This window comes from Bos indicus x Bos taurus, unplaced genomic scaffold (genome assembly GCF_003369695.1).
Source record: "Bos indicus x Bos taurus breed Angus x Brahman F1 hybrid unplaced genomic scaffold, Bos_hybrid_MaternalHap_v2.0 tig00000004_arrow_arrow_obj, whole genome shotgun sequence".
Lineage (NCBI taxonomy): Eukaryota > Metazoa > Chordata > Mammalia > Artiodactyla > Bovidae > Bos > Bos indicus x Bos taurus.
Genome location: NW_020867090.1, coordinates 20,343 through 40,402, shown reverse-complemented (window position 1 = coordinate 40,402; position 20,060 = coordinate 20,343). Strand labels below are relative to the sequence as shown.

At 37.5% G+C, this 20,060-nt stretch overlaps 1 protein-coding gene across 1 annotated transcript in view; it reads left to right on the top strand.

Annotated features, from left to right (window-relative positions):
* The first annotated feature begins 1,504 nt into the window (after positions 1-1,504).
* The window catches only part of LOC113888553 (tyrosine-protein phosphatase non-receptor type 13-like), a 33,096-nt gene continuing 14,540 nt past the window's right edge, over positions 1,505-20,060 (top strand). The window contains exons 1-7 of the mRNA XM_027535619.1: positions 1,505-1,673; positions 2,943-3,036; positions 10,334-10,553; positions 15,279-15,353; positions 15,472-15,646; positions 19,106-19,259; positions 19,522-19,660. Coding sequence (XP_027391420.1) covers positions 1,520-1,673; positions 2,943-3,036; positions 10,334-10,553; positions 15,279-15,353; positions 15,472-15,646; positions 19,106-19,259; positions 19,522-19,660 — 1,011 coding nt within the window. The 5' untranslated portion in view covers positions 1,505-1,519. The remainder of the gene's footprint in view (positions 1,674-2,942; positions 3,037-10,333; positions 10,554-15,278; positions 15,354-15,471; positions 15,647-19,105; positions 19,260-19,521; positions 19,661-20,060) is intronic.

Genomic DNA, 20,060 nt, shown 5'->3' with positions numbered 1-20,060 from the left:
GAAGAGTTACAGTTATATAAGCATAAGGCAATATGAAAGTATCAGAAATGGTGTATAACTCAGTCTTTAGGTGGTCATGAAAGCTTTTGTGAACAGGAAAGGTTTTTTTCCTTTAAGTCTTCTCTTAAAGGACAAAGAAAAAGGATTCAAAAGAAAAGAGGAGGAAGAGCATTCTAGCAGGAAGAATATCTGAGGAAGGAATTTCAAAGTTTATATGCTTTTGGTTATTTGTAAATTCAGTAGCAAGAGTGGAAAATCTGGAGAACTGGGTGGTGATGATGCCCTGAAACAAGGGTTCTACCTAGATTGAGTTTTTCAAGTTCCCTGTCAATATTTGTGTGCCCGTGTGTTTTAGGGCTGCGGGAGGAGAGAGGTCTATGCTTTTCATGATTCTAACAAGTTAGAACCTATATATTCACAGCATGTAGAGCTACTGCTGTAAATGTAGTCGTGGATCAACTTATGAAAGGCTTTGAATACTAAGGAGACATTGAACTATATGTTAAAAACTCTAGTTTGAAGAAGTTTAAGAAATACAGCAATGTGCTCAGATTTTCGTTCGTGGAAAGTTCACTCTCTGTAATGTGCGTTATAATATGAGACAAGCAAGACTGCAGAAAGGGGAATCTAGGACAGTTAAAAGTAGTCCAGGCATGAGACATATCATGGAATTATCATCTATGCTAGTGATCACAGAAGTGTGAAGATGAGGGGCTGAGGCAGAGACATTGAGAAGGTAGAATTTAGATTTCAGTGGAGTGCTTCCCTCCTCGTACAGAGCATACACCGCACAACCCTGCACAGACCCCCCACCCACTCCCAGTGCTTACTGATCTCATTCTGGTGGAACTAAATGTCCCATCTTGAGTATTTTGTATTTCTACATTTAAAAAAAAAAACTTGTATTGGTGTATAGCCAATTAACTATGGTGATTAACAGTATTGTGATAGTTTCAGGCAGACAGCAAAGGGACTCAGCCATACATTTATATGTATCCTTTCTCCCCCAGTCTGTCTTCCCATCCAGGCTACCACATACCATTGAGCAGAATTCCTTGTGCTACACAGTACATCCTTGTTGGTTACCCATTTTAAATATAGCAGTGTTGTACTTCTGCATTTTAAATTATTTGAGCTTGGGGCTGGGTGTCTAGATTTTTCTATCCCTAATAGCACCTGAAACAGAATGATGTTTATATAGCATCTGCTCTGTTCTAAGAGCTTTGCATATGAGTTCGGTTAATGCTACAATAACCTTAGGAGATGTGCATTTCCCTTATACCCTCTTTTCAATTGAAGAAGAGTCACAGGAAAGTTAAATACCGTCCCCATATCATGCACTTGGTGAGTAGTAGACCTGAGATTCAAACCCAGGCAATATGGTTTCCGAGTCCAGGACTCTAACCAGGATGCCAAACCACCTCAAAATTGTAGTCACATTTTTAAATGACTATCCAGTGATTAGTAAATTTAAAGCAATAGATGTTCTGGTCTCACAAGAATAAATGTAGTGCTTTATATGATTGTGGAACAGCTAATGAGATTGCTTTCTAATGTTTTTGTTTTAATCCTTTCAGAACCAGTTCAAAGATACAAAACTTACCACAGTGATCTCTTTAGTACATCCAGTGAAAGTCCATCTATTATTTCCTCTGAATCGGATTTCAGGCAAGGTAAGAAGCATCTGAACAAGCAAAACATTCGTAAGAAACCATGATTGTGCTGTTTGATTCCACATGATTGTGCTGTTTGGCACCCTACTCCAGTACTCTTGCCTGGGAAATCCCAGGGATGGCAGAGACTGGTAGGCTGCAGTCCATGGGGTCTCAAAGAGTCGGACACAACTGAGCGACTTCACTTTCACTTTACACTTTCACGCACTGGAGAAGGAAATGGCAACCCACTCTAGTACTCTTGCCTGGAGAATTCCAGGGATGGGATCCTGGTGGGCTGCCTTCTATGGGGTCACACAGAGTCGGACACGACTGAAGCAACTTAGTAGCAGTATACCAGATACCTAGAATAGTCAAATTAATACTGTCAGAAAGTTCTTTTGTAGATGCCAGGGCGAGGAATGGGGAGTAAGTGCTTGATGGGGACAGAGTTTCAGTTTAGGAAGGTGAAAAATTTGGGCGATGTATGATGGTGAGTGTTGCAAAACAATGTGAATGTACTTAGTGCCACTCAGCTGTACAGTTAAATATGGTTAAGAATAGTACGTTTTATATTATGTGACTTTTACCACAATTGAAAAAAAAAACATTAAAAAAAGAAGCTATGATTTTTGTTCTTTCAGTAGTGTTGAGATATAAGGTGTGAAAAGAATAATTCTATATAAAAATTTTTAATTACAAAAAGCTTCCAATTACTCATTTTAACACTGTTATAGGTACGTAAGGGCTTCCCTCATAGCTCAGTTAGTAAAGAGTTGGCCTGCAGTGCAGGAGATCCGGGTTCAATTCCTTGATCAGGAAGATCCCCCGGAGAAGGAAATGGCAACCCATTCCAGTATTCTTGCCTGGAGAATCCCTTGGACAGAAGAGCCTGGCAGGCTATAGTCCATGGGGTCGCAGGAGCCAGACATGATTTAGTAACTAAAACCACCATAGGAATTTAATAGCAGTTTCATCAAACAGCAGTATAGTCATTTTCAAATGCTAAGTTGCTTCAGTTGTGTTCGACTCTTTGTGACCCCATGGCCTGCAGCCTACCAGGCTTCTCCGTCCATGGGATTCTCCAGGCAAGAATATGAGAGAACATAATTCATTGTTTTCAAAAATAAAATGACTGCCACTGAAGAGTTTAATGACATTATATCATTAATTTGATTATGTGAATATGATTTGTAAAAATTATCTTATGTGTCTTCTGAGTGCTTATGTTTTAAATAAGATTATTTCATATTTTTATGACTTGTGCTATTCCTTTTCATTCACAATTAGTGAGAAAAAGTGAAACTTCAAAGAGATTTGAATCCAACAGTGGTCTCCCAGGCGTAGATGAAACCCCAAGTCAAGGCCAGTCACAGAGACCAAGGTATGTAATATGAAAAAATGGTAATATATTTCCAGTTGCATGTGGTTTTTTTCTTCATTAGAATCAAGGAGAATATTTTTTTAATTATTCTCTTCCCTCTGTTTTCTCCATTCTCCTTTTCTTCCCTCCTCTTTAAGTTCTTGCAAATTCAATTATATAAAAAATGTTACAATTGTTTGAGTTATTGGAATCTTTTAAAATTAGAATTGGCCCTGATTATTTTAGTTTGTGCTTGATTTTTTTTAATTGCCAATATGAATATAAAATAACTAACAGTATGGATGTTCTAAAGGTATAGCATTAAACATCTATGAGAAGATACAAACTTTGATTTCTAAAAGAATAATGCTTTTTTCAAAAAGTTACATGGGCTCAACAAGTAGGCTTTCAGTACTATTTGTTTAATGAATAATTAGTAGATTACTACTAAGTAACCTATCATGTGAAATCTATTATATAAAAAGTTAAGTTTTCACTACATCTTCCTGAATTAAAAGAAGCTATCTTGTACTTAAACTTTTTTTTAAGCCCAGTTTGGACTGTTTAGAGTTCATTTTCATACTGAGACACTCAGCATACTTATAAGATTAACCCTAGCAGTTATTCTTGTGGTATTATAACTGTGGGTTGATTTACTTTGAAGTGAAATGTGTCAACTCAGTACTGAATATATTAATGTGTGTCTTCTTCATGTGTGCACAGATCCCTTACATGAACAGAAGCATATTGTTAAAGTTAAGCATTAATTTGAAATTCATAGTGTAATATTAGAGAATCAGAAGTTGCTTCAGAATTTACTACCAAACTATAGTAATACTTTTAAATTTGATATCTCAGTTCATTTGATTTAGGTACCATTATATACAAAAGTATCATTTGGAAATTAACAAAAACCTGCCCCTTAGCTGACTAATTCTGGCAGGCAAATGTTTCATACCCATAAACTGTTAATAGTCTAGGTAACCCTACCCATGTGATTAAAGCAGACAGTTTATCCAGGGTTAACACTCCAAGTAATTACGTACATTGCACTAAAATTATTCTGTAATATTTCAGTTTTTATGAAATTTATGTCTTTTTCTCGTGTTCCTTTTTAAAATGTCCGTGATACTTTCTATAAGGAAAGTTCTAATCAGTGTTCATTTGCCTAAAGTGATATAATCTTCACATAATAGCACTGTATATTACTATAACCCCATTGTGGGAATAGTAATTGCAATGAGCCTATTTTGGTAATTTTGACCAAAGAGATTAGAGACAAAGATAGATCTATGCTTGATAGTAGATAGTTTTATTAAAGAAGCAAAACTGTTTGGAAATGACCAGCAATAAGAAGCAAATGTTGAATTGCACTAAGGTCTGTGTTGAATTGAGGAAGTCACTCCTCTCTATATCTGTAATTTAGAGAAAGCTTACAGTTAATATGATGCCTTCTTAGCTTAATCAAAAGAAGGAATAGAGAGCAATGGAAGAATTGTTGGAATTATATGTTAAAATTGATTGATTTTATAGTCAGTTTGCTAGTTATTTAGAAAACATATTCCTCCAAACAAAGTTAAATCATTTTGTGAGACTTACTTCAGTTTTCTTGAGAAGGTAACTCAAAAGCATGGGGATTATAAGAGAATCTTAGTTTTGACTGTTTCCAGTTTTTTTTTAGGAAACAATAACATTAAAGTGTTAGCTCATCAGATCATAATTTAGTGATAAGCTGCTTTTATTTCACACTTTAAGATGTTAAAAAACACAACTTGATGCTCATAGCATCTGCATTAGATATAGGTGAAACAGAAATATTTCTTTCAAGGAGAAGTTGACTGTTATTGTTGTTTAGTCGCTAACTTGTGTCCAACTCTTTGAGACCCCACGGACTTAAGCACACCAGGCTTCCTTGTCCTTCACTGTCTCCCAGAGTTCACTTGAACTCATGTCCATACAGTCGGTGATGCCATCCAGCCATCTCACCCTCAGCTGCCCCCTTCTCCTCCTGTCCTCAGTCTTTCTTAGCATCGGGGTCTTTTCCACTGAGTTGGCTCTTCACATCAACATGCAGCTTCCAGTGAATATTCAGGGTTGATTTCCTTTAGGATCGAATGATTTGATCTCCTTGAAGTCCAAGGGACTCTCAAGGGTCCACGGTTCAAAAGCATCAATTTTTTGGCACTCAGCCTTCTTTATGATCCAACTGTCACATGACTACTGGAAAAACATAGCTTTGACTTTGTTGGCAAAGTGATGTCTCTGCTTTTTAATACGCTGTCTAGGTTTGTCATAGCTTTTCTTCTAAGGAGCAAGCGTCTTTTAATTCCATGGCTGCAGTCACCATCCACAGTGATTTTGGAGCCCAAGAAAATTTTTCCACTTTTCCCCTATCTGTTTGCCATGAAGTAATGGGATAGGATGCCATGATCTTAGTTTTTGAATGTTGAATTTTAAGGCAACTTTTTCACTCTCCTCTTTCACCCTCATCAAGAGGCTCTTTAGTTCCTCTTTGCTTTCTGCCATTGGAGTGATATCATCTGCATATCTGAGGTTGTTGATACTGCTCCCAACCATCTTGATGATGTTTCCATCTGTCCAAGGAAAAACACATTAACTGAGGTATTGTCTAAATTTCTTATTCAAGTGCAGAGTTTTCTGTATGTGTACAAAGTCTTCTGAAAATATCTTTAACATGTCAGTACACAATCAGGAGGTTCTGTTTGTTCTTTAGGTCACGTATTTGTGAGATCTATAAATAGTTCTCTATTTAGATATGTTACATAATTCTTTATAAAAATTTCCATTCCTTTATCTAGAATGAAATGGAAAAAGAGATCCACACAGTGCTATTGATTTATATCATAGTGGGTGGGAGGAGATTAACAGGAAGTTATGAGTCAGATCAAACTGAGTAATTTTGGATTTTGAACTATCAAAAGTGTCTTTCAGTGACCAAAAAAAGACATTCAAAGCTATTTTCCAAAGAGCATCTCTAAATTTTTTTTCTGTGTTAACTTTTGAAGTACAGTTTTACATAGTACAATTCCTACTGCTTCTATGCGTATCTGTTTAATGATGTAACCTTTTTTTTGTCTTGAAAGAACTTGTTTATCCGTTCCTAAATCATCTAGGTTTTGTGAGTTTCTTGTTTGTTTGCATGTGTTTTGTCTATATTTTGTTCGTTTTTGTTTTGCTTCTCAAACGTTGCAATCAGATACTGTGATGGGACACAAAATGATGATCAGTCACTTTTGTTATCTGTTTGTTGCTCTGGTAGAAAAGAATTTGAACAAGAAGGCTAATATATTTGATGAAAATGACAGGTGTGGGTTAAAATGTATAGATTCAAAGTTTTATCGTTTTCCTTGACCCCCGTTAAGTGAGAGCGAGCCATAAAATCATGTTCAATCACTGGCTCAATAGTGTCTTCCCTGGTGACTCAGAGGTTAAAGCGTCTGCCTCCAATGCGCGAGACCCGGCTTTGATCCCTGGATCGGGAAGATCCCCTGGAGAAGGAAATGGCAACCCACTCCAGTATTCTTGTCTGGAGAATCCCATGGATGGAGGAGCCTGGTAGGCTGCAGTCCACAGGGTCGCAAAGAGTCGGACACGATTGAGCGACTTCACTCACTCGCTCACTCACCTTGTAGAGGGTACTTCTATGTACGGGAAATGAGATCATGAACAAGACCAAAAAATTCCCTCCGGAGATGTGATAGGGCTGAGAGATATTCGGTAAACCACTAAAAAAAAGTAAGTAATGCACCATCAAAATGTGATGGTACTTGGAAGAAAAATAAACCACGCTAAAGAGATAGAGACTGCAAGGGTATGATGTCCAAGTTCGAGTTCACTTAGGTAGGCTGGTCAGAGGAGGCATCTCCTAAGGGTTAGGGTTAGGATTAGGATTAACTATTTTGAGTATAATGGGAATCCATTGGATGGTTGAGACATAGAGAGCTATGATCATATTTACATTTTAATGGGATTACTCTGATCTGTTCTGTGAAAAACAGATTACAGAAGTAAAAGACTGGTTTGGAGGTGATTACAGTGCTCCATTTGAGATGCATACAGCACAGACTAGTTTGTTAGTAATAGAGAAGAGTTGGAAATAGATTTCTTCAATGTTATGCCCTTAAGGATTTGCTGCTCATTCAGATGTTGGATTTGTAAGGAATGAAGAATGACTCCAGATTGTGTCCTAAGCAACCAGTGAATGATTGAGAGAAGGTTGCACATAAGTAACAAGTATCAAGAGTTTGGTTTTAGACATCTTAGGCTAAAGATGCATATTCACATCCAAGTCGAACACTCACCTAAGCAGGTAAGTAGAATCAGAATTCAAGGGAGAGCCTGGAGTTATGGAAATATAAGGTAATTGAGGCCATGTGACTACATGAGATCAGATAAGTGTGACCTGTATATGGAGACTAGAAAAATCTGGAGGTCTGAGCACTATTGTGGTCTAAAGTTGTTGTTGTTCAGTCGCTAAGTTGTGTCTGATTCTTTGTGACCCCATGGACTGTAGCACACCAGGCTTCTTTGTTCTTTACCATCTCCCAGAGTTTGCTCAAACTCATGTCCATTGAGTCAGTGATGCCATCCAACCATCTCATCCTCTGTTGCCCCCTTCTCCTCATGCTCTCAGTCTTGCCCAGCATCAGGGTCTTTTCCATTGAGTCAGCTGTTCAGATCAGGTGGCCAATGTTTTGAAGCTTCAGCTTCAACACCAGTCCTTACAATGAATACTCAGGGTTGATTTCCTTTAGGATTGACTGGTTTGATCTTCTTGGTAAGGAACTCTAAAGATTCTTCTCCAGCAATGCAATTTGAAAGCATCAATTCTTCGGCGCTCTGTCTAACATTAAGAAATTAGAAATGAAGGAAGATCCAGAAAAAAAGACTAAGGAAGAGCCAGTGAATATTTATTTTTGGCTGTGCTGAGTCTTCGTGGCTGTGCATGCTTCTCTCTAGTTGCAGCAGTGGTTGGAGAGGAGGCGGCTGCTCTCTAGTTGTGGTACACAGGCTTCTCATTGCAGTGGCTTCTCTTGTTGCACAGCACAGGCTCTTGGGTGCTTGGGTTTCAGTAGTTGTGGCTCATGAGATTAGGGGCCCCATAGTATGTGAGATCTTCCTGCATCAGGAATCGAACCCATGTCTCCTGCACTGGCAGGAGGATTCTTAACCACTGAGCCAGCAGGGAAGCCCCAGAAGTCAGATGTTTAATGACTGAATAACTATGCTATAAGGTGCTTGGAGGTCAAGTAAGATGCAAACTAAGAATTATCCTTTGTCTTTGATTACACTGAAGGCAGTCTTTTCTGTGACTGGTTTTGGGAACTGTTAAGGACTCAAACTATGGGTCTGAGTCCAAGAAGAAGTGGAAGATGAAGTGGAGATAAAATTTAAAAGACAGTTTTGAAGAAACTTACTCTAAAAGACAGCAGAAAAATGAAATAGAATCTAAAAGGGGATATGGAACCAAAGAAGAGTTTTTTTGTTCTAAGTAGAAAATGGTACAGCATGTTTGTATGACATGAATAACCTAGTAGACAAGATGGATGATGCGTGTGAGAGGGTAACTGCAGGAGCGAAGTCTCTGGATAGGGAAGAGGGTTGGAACCCCATGTACAATAGAGGCTTGAGGCCTATATAAGTGTGCAGGAGATCTATCCATTGTACCAGAAAAGATCAGAACATCAATCTGGAAAGTCTGGTGGTAGAAGGATAAGGAAGTTGTTTCCTGTTTGCTTCTTATTTCACCAAAAAAATTGAAGAGAAATCATCAGTTGAGAGAGAATGAGGGAGGAAGTTTTGAAAGAACTTTGATAAAAAAAGAAAAGGAAAAAAATATGAAATAGTTCTCTAAGAAAATGAATCACCATGAAGCACTGAGAACCCAGTGAGATCAGTCAGCATGGTTCTGCAGTTTCGTGAGAGTTCAGGTCGTATGCCAAGAAATGATTTTCATGATGGGCTGTACAACTCAAGCAATGTGAGGGCTAGAGGGGGTTAATAGAATTAATGTATAACAGGTATAGAAAATTTAACATCTTATGGAAAAACTCTAACTTTTTGGCCTATCCAGTACTAACTGGTTTTATGACATAAGTGGAATGACATCTATCAGTTGAATTACTGAAGACTGTGTTGTACCCTGAACCATAATACTTGTAATACCAATACATGATAAAGCAGTGTGGTCTAGAAGATAAACATTTCTAATTTCAGATCATAAAGTAATCCATTAGTTAACATGACATTAAAAGTGTAAACACTCTAAGTCAAGATTTCTAAAGCATTAATATATCACATTTATGGGAAGTAAAAAATTTTTTAAAGTGTAAGTTTTAACAGAGAGGAAGTGGTCCAATCGGTGAACTAAAATTCCTGATAGAGTCAATGAATGGTTTGATGGAGGGTGTTAGAAGAAGTGAGCTAGAAAAAAACAAGGAGATTAGATGGAGAGGGTTTTGGAAGATAGAAATAGGACATTCTAGAGGCTGCACAGTTATTGTTATAGCCAACATGACTTGCCATGGGAGTAGAATTCTGGCTGAGATGGAGGAAGCCAGGGTGTTGTAAGACTCCCCAATCTCTGTTAACACCACTATGAGTGATGATAGCAGTGGTGTTAGAGAAGACCACTGCGTCAGGCACTTAAGTCTGTAATGCATAAAGAAGAGTTGGCCAACAGAATGAAATCTAGAGCAAAGCAGATCAGTGAATGGTTTGATTTCATAGCTCATATTTCAAGGAAAGGGAAGAGACCTGGGTTTGATGCCTGGGTTGGGAAGATCCACTGGAGAAGGAAATGGCAGCCCACTCCAGTATTCTTGCCTGGGAAATCCCATAGACAGAAGAGCCTGGCAGGCTACAGTCAGAGTCAGATGCGACTGAGCACCTAACACTTTCAATTCAAGGAAGCTGGAGGCTCTTGGAGGAGGAGTCAGTAATGATCTGAAAGCTGAAATAAAAGTCCAAGGAAATCTCTGTCTCATGTCCAAGCCCACTGGTGCAGGATTATGAGGATAAAACAGCCCCAATCTGAGAGAACCACAGCAGGAACAGTTTCAGATGTTGAGCTATTTCAGAGAAGAGGTAGAGGATATATATCTACCCACTGAAAATGAGACATCACAGTATATTAAAACATTAAAAATAGGACTGAGGAGTTACTTCAAAGGTTCTTTTGAAATGAAAAAATAAAATTTGTCTAAGTTCTTGATACCTTGCTTAACATGATATTTTTTTCTTGATTAGACTTAATATGTTTTTTTCTCAATCCACTTTTCACTTTTCTATATGGCAGACAATATGAAACACCTCTTGAAGGCAACTTAATTAATCAAGAGATCATGCTAAAACGGCAAGAAGAAGAAATGATGCAGCTGCAAGCCAGAATGGCCCTTAGACAGTCTCGATTGAGCCTGTATCCAGGGGACACCATCAAAGCTTCCATGCTTGATATCACCAGGGATCCCTTAAGAGAAATAGCTCTAGAAACAGCCATGACCCAAAGGAAACTAAGAGTAAGTTGATTCTCAGTAAGTTGTAACTGCATCTAAACTTGGTCTCATAGGGAAATGTTATGCAAAGTACTTTAAAAAATTGTATAATTCTGAATCTCATATTTAAGTTTCCTTTGATGTTAAATATCTTGTTGGTTGACATTAAAATATTTAGCTCTTTTCATGGTTTCATTTTTACAATAACATGAGATGGATTTACAATATCTTAACTGTATATTTTTAAAAGTATATTTGTGATCCTTAAGTCAACTGGCTTTATTCAGTATTGTGGTGGATTACCTTTTAATATTTATTATCCCACAAACCAAGAAGATCAGAGATAGAGAGTTCAAGGTTGGTTCAGAAGCTCAAGAATTCTATCAAGTACATTCCATCTTTCTGCTCTGCCATTCTCAGAATTTTGGCAGTAATTCTCTTTATAGTTAAAAGATGGCTGCATTAGCTCCAAGTATCATATCCTTGTATTAAAAAGTAAGAAAGAACAAATCTTGTTATCTGTGGGGGAGTTTTCTTTTATGTGTTTAGTTGGTTTATTTTTCTTTCATCATATATCCTCTGTATTTTTAAAAACATAAGCTCAAAATGAACATAGTCTTTTCTCATATAAAATATCATGAACATTTTACAACTTTTATAATATTATTGTTAAGGGCTGTGAGGTACTCTACTATGTGAACTTACCATGTACCATAATTTATTTAATCATTTTCCAGATATTGGACATTTAAAATCCTTCTAATTTGTAGTTACTATGAACATCCTGATAGCTAAACCTTTGCAGATAGCTTCCTCCAAGTAGAATAGCCAAGTCAAAGGCAAACACCTTTTTAGACATTTTTATACCTTGTCAAATTGCACTTTAAAAATTTCAGTTTATGTTTCCTCTGATCATGACTGTTTCACCATTTTCTTACTGACTCTCATTGTGTCATTCTTTTTTTTATCATCACCAATTTGATAGATGAGGCAATATCTCATTGTACTATTGCTTTACGAATAATTCTTCAAAAGCAAAGTAAATAATAGTAAAAGTGATAAAATCTAAAGCAATTTTTTTTTTCTTTCTAGTCCTATGCTAAGAAAGTATATTATCTTATTCCGTTTTGGGTTTTGTTGCTTATTTCAAACAGTCTTCTTAAAAGCAAATTTATATACCCTGAAATCGACAGAATTCAAAATTTTCCTCCTAATTTTCTAAGAAGAAAAGTGTTGCATGGTGAAAATTACACTGAACTACAAATTAAGAGACTTGGATTCAATTTCTAATAATTTCATTTCTAATATGTCTTTATGCATATTTTTAAACCATTTTGTGTCTCACTGTGCCAATTTTTAAAATGTGGAATTAAGTTGTAATTTATTAGACAGATTCCGGTTTTAAAGTTATTAGATTTCAATAAAATATAACTCAATTTATTTTAAGCCAAAAGGAAGAAATTCCTTAAGACTTCATCAATTTATCATTATAAATAATACATTTGTCAAAATTAAGCAGTAGTCAGGATAGCATGGGTTTCCAATAATTAAAGGCACACATAAAGCAAAAGGGGCACACACATATACACATCTTTTCCTAAATCATAGTTTCAGAGAACTAATACAGAATTTTGTTACATTAAGGAGTCATAAATGATATTCTGTACCTTTATTGTATACCACTGTTACGTGTCATCTCACTAAAAACTTGTGTTTCCTTTTAGGCAATGCTATCTGGCTATTTTAAAAAAAAAAAAGCATACTTTTTTCAACAGACTACATCAGTGACTAAAGAATTTGAACTGCTGATCATTGAAGAACCACATAGTATTTTTTCTTAAAAAAAAAAAAAATGAACAGGAAGGGAAAATTCCCCAGCGGTCCAGTGATTGGGATTCCACACTTCAACTGCAGAGTGTGGCCAAATAAATAAAGGAGGAAGGATACATTTTTGAGTCTGAATAAAGAGTTCTAGTGCTCAGAGGACCGATTTCACAATTGAATTAATATTCTTTTCTAAAACATAACTTTTTATTTTTTCTAGATTATTTTTGGTGTAGGCACATTTTAGTGTTCATACTCAGTTTCTTTAGTTGATTTGTATCAGATTCTGTCTTTAACATGGCAAACCATTGTCATTTCTTCTACTCTGTTTCTATTCCCATTTAAAATGTGTCCTGCTGGTTCACTGAAAATTAACAAATGCTTAATGTTAAACTTTTACCTAAGTGGAATGGGGTCACATGTTCGACACTCCATTGATTGGATAGAATTCCCACATCAAGTAACCAAATGAACTGTACAGAGAAGATGCAAAGAAGAAACCAACAAAAATAAATCTCCGTATATTTATGAAGTGCACAAGAGTGCATGCCGAGGACCAGCCCCGGCTGATCCAGGGTATTCGAAGGAGAGACGGCGTAGGCGAAGATCAGGCGACAATTGCTTAATTAAATGTTAATTAAGGATATAAAGAGTAATAGAATGAGGATAGCTCAGTGAGGAAATTTAGTGGAGAAAAGCGGTTGAAGTAAGGATAGCTCAGTGAGGAAATTCAGTGTAGAAAAGAGGCTGAATAATTCAGCCAGAAGGTAAGAGAAAGAACGACATGGTGAGACCAAGTTTCGGTGAACAAGGCCCACACTTTATTTTCCAAAGTAGTTTTTATACCTTAAGTTACGCATAGAGGATAATGGGGGAAGGGGTAGAGTCTTGCAGCAAACCAGGCTTTCTTCCTGCAAACTTATCATATGCAAAAGCTCAGGTGATTTGCATCATCTTCTGGCCCGGAGGCCTGTTAACATTTTAAGACCTTTTCTTCAGAAAACTTATTTTTCTCTAAAGGTGATTGGTCAGGAGCCACCCTCCAAAAGCATTAGATAAAGTTGCATTCCTACAGAGCAAAGGTGTGGTGGGCTATAACAAGAAAAAGAATTAACTCAAGGGTCCCAGGTTACAAACATTAAAGCTACTATTTACACCAATTATATTAATCAATACACTGCCAGGGACACAGCAGGTAAGGGATATGGAAACTTAGCAGCAAACATTGGCCCAACAAGTGAAAATCCCTTCACCAATACAATTTCTAATCAATCTTTTAACTACTCAAAAGAATCTGTGTTTAGACAGTTTAGAACATCTCCTGCCTCTCACAGTTGGGAGGCTCTGAACAATCACATGAGGCCGGAAAAACCTATTCAGGCAGGCTAGAGGATTTCCAAAGGAGTTTGTAGGTTAAACACTGTCACACCCAGGAATTATTAACTGGAGCTGTAAGCTAACTTTTTTCAGAGAGGTAGTGGGGGACAGCCCCCCGTAAAGTCAGAGGTGTAGGTGAAAGCACAAAGCAGAAAGTAGGCAGACTCTGGTTTTGGGGGTAGATTGCTCGAGAATTTCCAGGGAGACTCCTGAGGCTTGATCCCGCCTTTGCGTATGCCAAGCCTCCTTCCTCATGACCTTTGCCACGGGCGGAGCTCGCTCCCCGCAAGTGCACACACACACAAACAGGTAGACCACCTGCCTTAGGCCTCAAGATTAGCCCTGTGTTCATTCTACTTTTCTTCCCCTTTGGATGTCATGTTTCAGTCTATTCTGAATCCTACTCCCCCATTGAAGTCTAACTGTTTTAAGTTATCTTTTCAAGCAATTCTTCTCTCTAGGCAGAAACCCCTGGATGTACAAGACAGAAAGGGAAAGAATAGATTGAAAAGCAGTAAATGCAGAGTGTGGACTCTACTTCTCCTAGCTCCCGAGATACTGTTTTCGTAGTAGAGGCAGCAGTGCAGAGCAGAGACCGTGACACCTATAATAAGCCTGCCTGCATGCTAAGTCACTCAGTCATGTCCGACTCTTTTGGGACCCATGGACTGTAGCCCACCGGTATCCTCTGTCCATGGGATTTCTAGGCAAGAATACTGGAGTGGGTTGCCGTTTCCTTCTCCAGGGATAATATCCCTAATTGCCACTAATTAGAGTACAGGGTTGTGAGAACTTGGTTACAGGTGAATGTGTCTTTTGTAGTCACAAAGCAGATGTGGGCCACTAGAAGACTTGTTTTAGGACAAATTGAATATCACTCTCTGAAATAATAAGATTCTATTCAATTACTTTTCACATTAGCAATAGAAACAAATCCTTATATGAACTTGATAACCCTATATTCAATAAATGAGACTGGTGGTTTTTTTGAGAGAGAGAGTTTGGGTCTACCTGGAGTCCAAAACATGAAAACCTTTATTTATGTAAAACGGTATAAACCCAGGCTTTATATTTTACATCTCTCGTAGGATTCGAAGCTGATAAAATTAATATTTACAGTGTAAGGCACATTTCAGCCTTATTCTTTTTTCTTTGAAACTGACATATTTTTACCTTATAAACATGGCAGAGTATTCAACATTGAAACAGAACGACAATGAAACTGGTTTTTAATTGCATTTCCAGTTTATACATTAAGTATTATATCTTTGAGCCTACCAAATTTCTGATTGTCTATTTTTGAAAAATGATTATAATTCTGCTGTATTTCTTTATCGAAAGTTATACATTTGTTTCAGATCTCTAGTTCTAATATGATGACCTTACATGTAGTTTGCTATTATTATTTGATTATTTATTATATTTTTATTTATGTTATTTTTTAATTTATTATTATTTATATTATTATTATTATTACATTATTTTCCTTTCAAGGGAAGAGCTAGAATAAGTGATAATAACTATTAATTCCTCTTTTATGATTCACAGAATTTCTTTGGTCCAGAGTTTGTGAAAATGACAATTGAACCATTTATATCTTTGGATTTGCCACGGTCTATCCTTGTAAGTAATAAGACCACTTTGTCACTCTGAGAAAATAACTTTGGTAATGATTTTTTAAGCAGTTAAAATTCTTATCATGGTGACATTGGTAATTGCCATTCATTTTTTTCAATTGTAGACCAAGAAAGGGAAGAGTGAAGATAACCGAAGAAAAGTTAACATAATGCTTCTGAGTGGACAGAGACTGGAACTGACTTGTGATACCAAAACAATATGTAAAGATGTGTTTGATATGGTGGTGGCCCATATTGGCTTAGTGGAACATCATTTGTTTGCCTTAGCTACTCTCAAAGGTACCAAGACATTTTAAACTCAGGGTAGAGTGTGGAAACCTGGCATCAGTGACCTCCTATACCTGTTCTACCTAACCTTCTTCTGGGGAATATTGGTGGTGGTTTAGTCACTAAGTCATGTCCAACTGTCTGTGAGCCCATGGACCAGTAGCTCACCAGACTCCTCTGTCCATGGGATTTCCTAGGCAAGAATACTGAAGTGAGTTGCCATTTCCTTCTCCAGAGGATCTTCCTGACCCAGGGATTGAACTCAGGTCTCATGCATTGCACTCAGATTCTTTACCAACTGAGCCACCAGGGAAGCCCTTGGGAAAATTTAACTAAATGGATATGTCAGCATTGAGAAGTAGGAGTTAGGAGCTGTCTTTCTTTTCCTAACTCAGTGCATTGTCTTAATAGCTGTGTCTTTTTAGCATCTTCTGTACTCAGCCCTGAAGATTTGTCTCTGGCATTGTCTATATCAGTTCAGTTCGGTCGCTCAGTCATGTCCGACTCTTTGCGACCCCACGAATCACAGCACGCCAGGCCTCCCTGTCCATCACCAACTCCCGGAGTTCACTCAGACTCACGTCCATCGAGTCAGTGATGCCATCCAGCCATCTCATCCTCTGTCGTCCCCTTCTCCTCTTGCCCCCAATCCCTCCCAGCATCAGAGTCTTTTCCAATGGGTCAACTCTTCGCATGAGGTGGCCAAAGTACTGGAGTTTCAGCTTTAGCATCATTCCTTCCAAAGAAATCCCAGGGCTGATCTTCAGAATGGACTGGTTGGATCTCTTTATAATATATTTTAATTGTTATATTTGGGGGATCATTATTTACCCATATATGTACTTTAGAAATCAGTATCCTCTAATATGAGTTTGAATATATAGCGAGACCCCATTTCCGAATCTCCATGTGAACTCCTTCAGCTTCAGTTCAGTTCAGTCGCTCAGTCGCGTCCAACTCTTTGCGACCCCATGAACCATGAATCTATTTGTCATTTCCATTGTATAATTATAAGGGATTTGATTTAGGTCATACCTGAATGGTCTAGTGGTTTTCTCCACTTTCTTCAATTTATGTCTGAATTTGGCAATAAGGAGTTCATGATCCGAGCCACAGTCAGCTCCCGGTCTTGTTTTTGCTGACTGTATAGAGCTTCTCCATCTTTGGCTGCAAAGAACATAATCAATCTGATTGCGGTGTCGACCATCTGGTGATGTCCATGTGTAGAGTCTTCTCTTGTGTTGTTGGAAGAGGATGTTTGCTATGACCAGTGCATTCTCTTGGCAGAACTCTATTAGCCTTTGCCCTGCTTCATTCCGTATTCCAAGGCCAAATTTGCCTGTTTCTCCAGGTGTTTCTTGACTTCCTACTTTTGCATTCCAGTGCCCTATAATGAAAAGGACATCTTTTTTGGGTGTTAGCTCTAGAAGGTCTTGTAAGTCTTCATAGAACTGTTCAACTTCAGCTTCTTCAGCATTACTGGTCGAGGCATAGACTTGGATTACCGTAATATTGAATGGTTTGCCTTGAAAACAAACAGATCATTCTGTCGTTTTTGAGATTGCAGCCAAGTACTGCGTTTCGGACTCTTTTGTTGACCATGATGGCTACTGCCTTTCTTCTAAGGGATTCCTGCCCACAGTAGTAGATATAATGGTCATCTGAGTTAAATTCACCCATTCCAGTCCATCTTAGTTCACTGATTCCTAGAATGTTGATGTTTACTCTTGCCGTCTCCTGTTTGACCACTTCCAATTTGCCTTGATTCATGGACCTAACGTTCCAGGTTCCTATGCAATATTGCTCTTTACAGCATCGAACCCTGCTTCCATCACCAGTCCCATTCATAATAGGGTATGTTTTTGCTTTGGCTCCATACACATAATGCCTTTTATTTTTTTAACACAAATTTAAGTATTTGTTAGAAATAGAAAATTTATTCACAAAGACAGTATTAAAATTTTTTGTTATTATTACAGAATTTCAGACATGGAGAAACATTTTCAAGAATAGTCAAAAAAATTCCCCAGTACTCTTTATTCAGATTCTACCAGTGTTAATATATTATTACATTTGCTTTCTCACTGTTCTCACTCTTGCTCCCTGTGGAAACAGTGTCTTTCTTAAATGTTATCAGTTGATGACTGAAGCTAAGTCTTTTCACATTTTTTAAACATTACATCTGCTAACCTTTGACATTCACAACCACTGTGGTCTCAGAACACAGATTCGGTAGAAGCTGATGCTGTTTATCAGTTAGAATTGCCATAGCATTAAGAAACCCTTTGGAATTGGGTTTTACTGAATATTTCTTTAATAAGTTACTATATTTGTAAATTGCTTTTCAATACTTCAGATTCCTGTTTACCTCAAAATAAAAAGCTTGACAACAAGATAGAATAAATTACAATTGCAGGATCAAATCACCCTGAACCCCTTCAAGATCAGGATAACACTGTCTTCTTCATACAAGAATTATCTTTCAACTTAGTTTATTGAATTCTTGTTTCTTAAAAGCAAATAATTGATTTTGTAAAATAGTCCAATAAATATTCAGTTGGTGTGTACTGATGTTCTCTCACTTTACTGATTACAGTGTTAGACTAATCATGTAATCAGTGCCCACTCACTCAGTTGAGTCCAACTTTCTGCAGCTCCGTGGACTGTTAACCGCCAGGCTCCTCTGTCCCTGGAGTTTTCCGGGCAAGAATAGTGGAGTGGGTTGCCATTTCCTACTCCAGGGAATCTTCCCCACCCAGGGTTCGAATCCACATCTCTTGTATCTCCTGCATTGGCAGGCAGATTCTTTACTACTAGGGCCACCTGGAAAGCGCATAAACATTAGTACTATCTATATAAAAATATTCAATTAGTCAAAATTTTTATTTAAATTGTACCTAATTTCTTAAACATTCTGGATAAGTCAGATTTTACTGACTAATCTTTTATTTGGAGAGAGTCAAACTAAATGATATGATAGCTAAAGATAAAATGATGGTTATTGTTCCTCCTCGGTTTCAATGGTAGTTCAAGTATAACAGATCCTAGCTAACATTTATTGAATGCTTACCACTTGACACACGCTTTAAACTACCAAGTGTTTTATATCCGTTATGTCTTTTGATCTCTACAAAAACCCTAAAAAGCAGAAATTAGCACTGTTCTGATTTTATAGACAAGAACACTGATGTCTGGATAGGTTACATAATTTACTCAGTATCTCACAGGTAGTAAATGATGTGGCCAGGAGTTAAATCCAAGTCTCTCTGTCTTCAGAGGCCTCATTTATGAAAGACTGAGCCATATTGCCGGCCATCCGTATGCAGTGTATCAGAATTCCCTGCCACACTTCTTAACAATCCTGTTAATAGTGTGAAGCTGTTTTGTGCAAGTCTGACCACAAAATGAAGAAATTAAAAGATGACATGAAAGTATTTTTATTTTATCTGAGTGTTTCTCATTCTGTTCTAGATAATGAGTATTTCTTTGTTGATTCTGATCTAAAATTAACAAAAGTGGCCCCAGAGGGATGGAAAGAAGAACCAAAGAAAAAGAGCAAAGCCTCCATTAACTTTACTTTGTTTTTCCGAATTAAATTTTTCATGGATGATGTTAGTCTGATACAGTGAGTACACAAGAGTTTCTCTGTTTCTCTTTTGGCCCCTGGTCTTTTGACCCTTGAGTTTACTGATACTGAATTATTTGCTTCTGACCAATGATAAAGTCTTCTTTATCATAAAAGAAACATTTCTTTCCACGTTGTTTATTCATTTCTCATGCTTAATCATAAGCCATGTTGGCAACTAAACTTATATGCCAATTTAAAAAGTCACCCAGGCTTCAAGATCAATAGCCTGGATGTTTTGTGTGTGTGTTTATTTTCCCAGACACACTCTGACCTGTCATCAGTATTATCTTCAGCTGCGAAAAGACATCTTGGAGGAGAGGATACACTGTGATGATGAGACTTCTTTATTGCTGGCTTCCTTGGCTCTCCAAGCTGAGTATGGGGATTATCAACCGGAGGTATGATTTATTTTTTTCTGCGGGACAAGTATTTTGCATTATTGTTCTTATCCTCAGCATGGTTAAAGACTGAACCTGGTTGAGTGTTTACTGTTTAGATCCGGAGGTTTTTGAGGACAGTTCAGTGCCTCAGAATGACAAAGTTCCCCGTGTATATTGGTTATTTAAAATCACGTAGTGTGGGATTTTTTCTTTCTTTCTTTCCTTCCTTCTTTCTTTTTAAAATTATCCCTTTTCAGAGTTTTGGGATATCTAGCACTTAGCTTCCTAGCTCCCTATTTCTAACTCACAGATACTAGACATAAGGGCTTCCAGCCAAATCTGAATCAAAGGGGTCTTCCACCTCGCCCGTGGATCCTTGTGGCTGAGAACCTAGCCGAGCTCTCTCTATGGGAACACA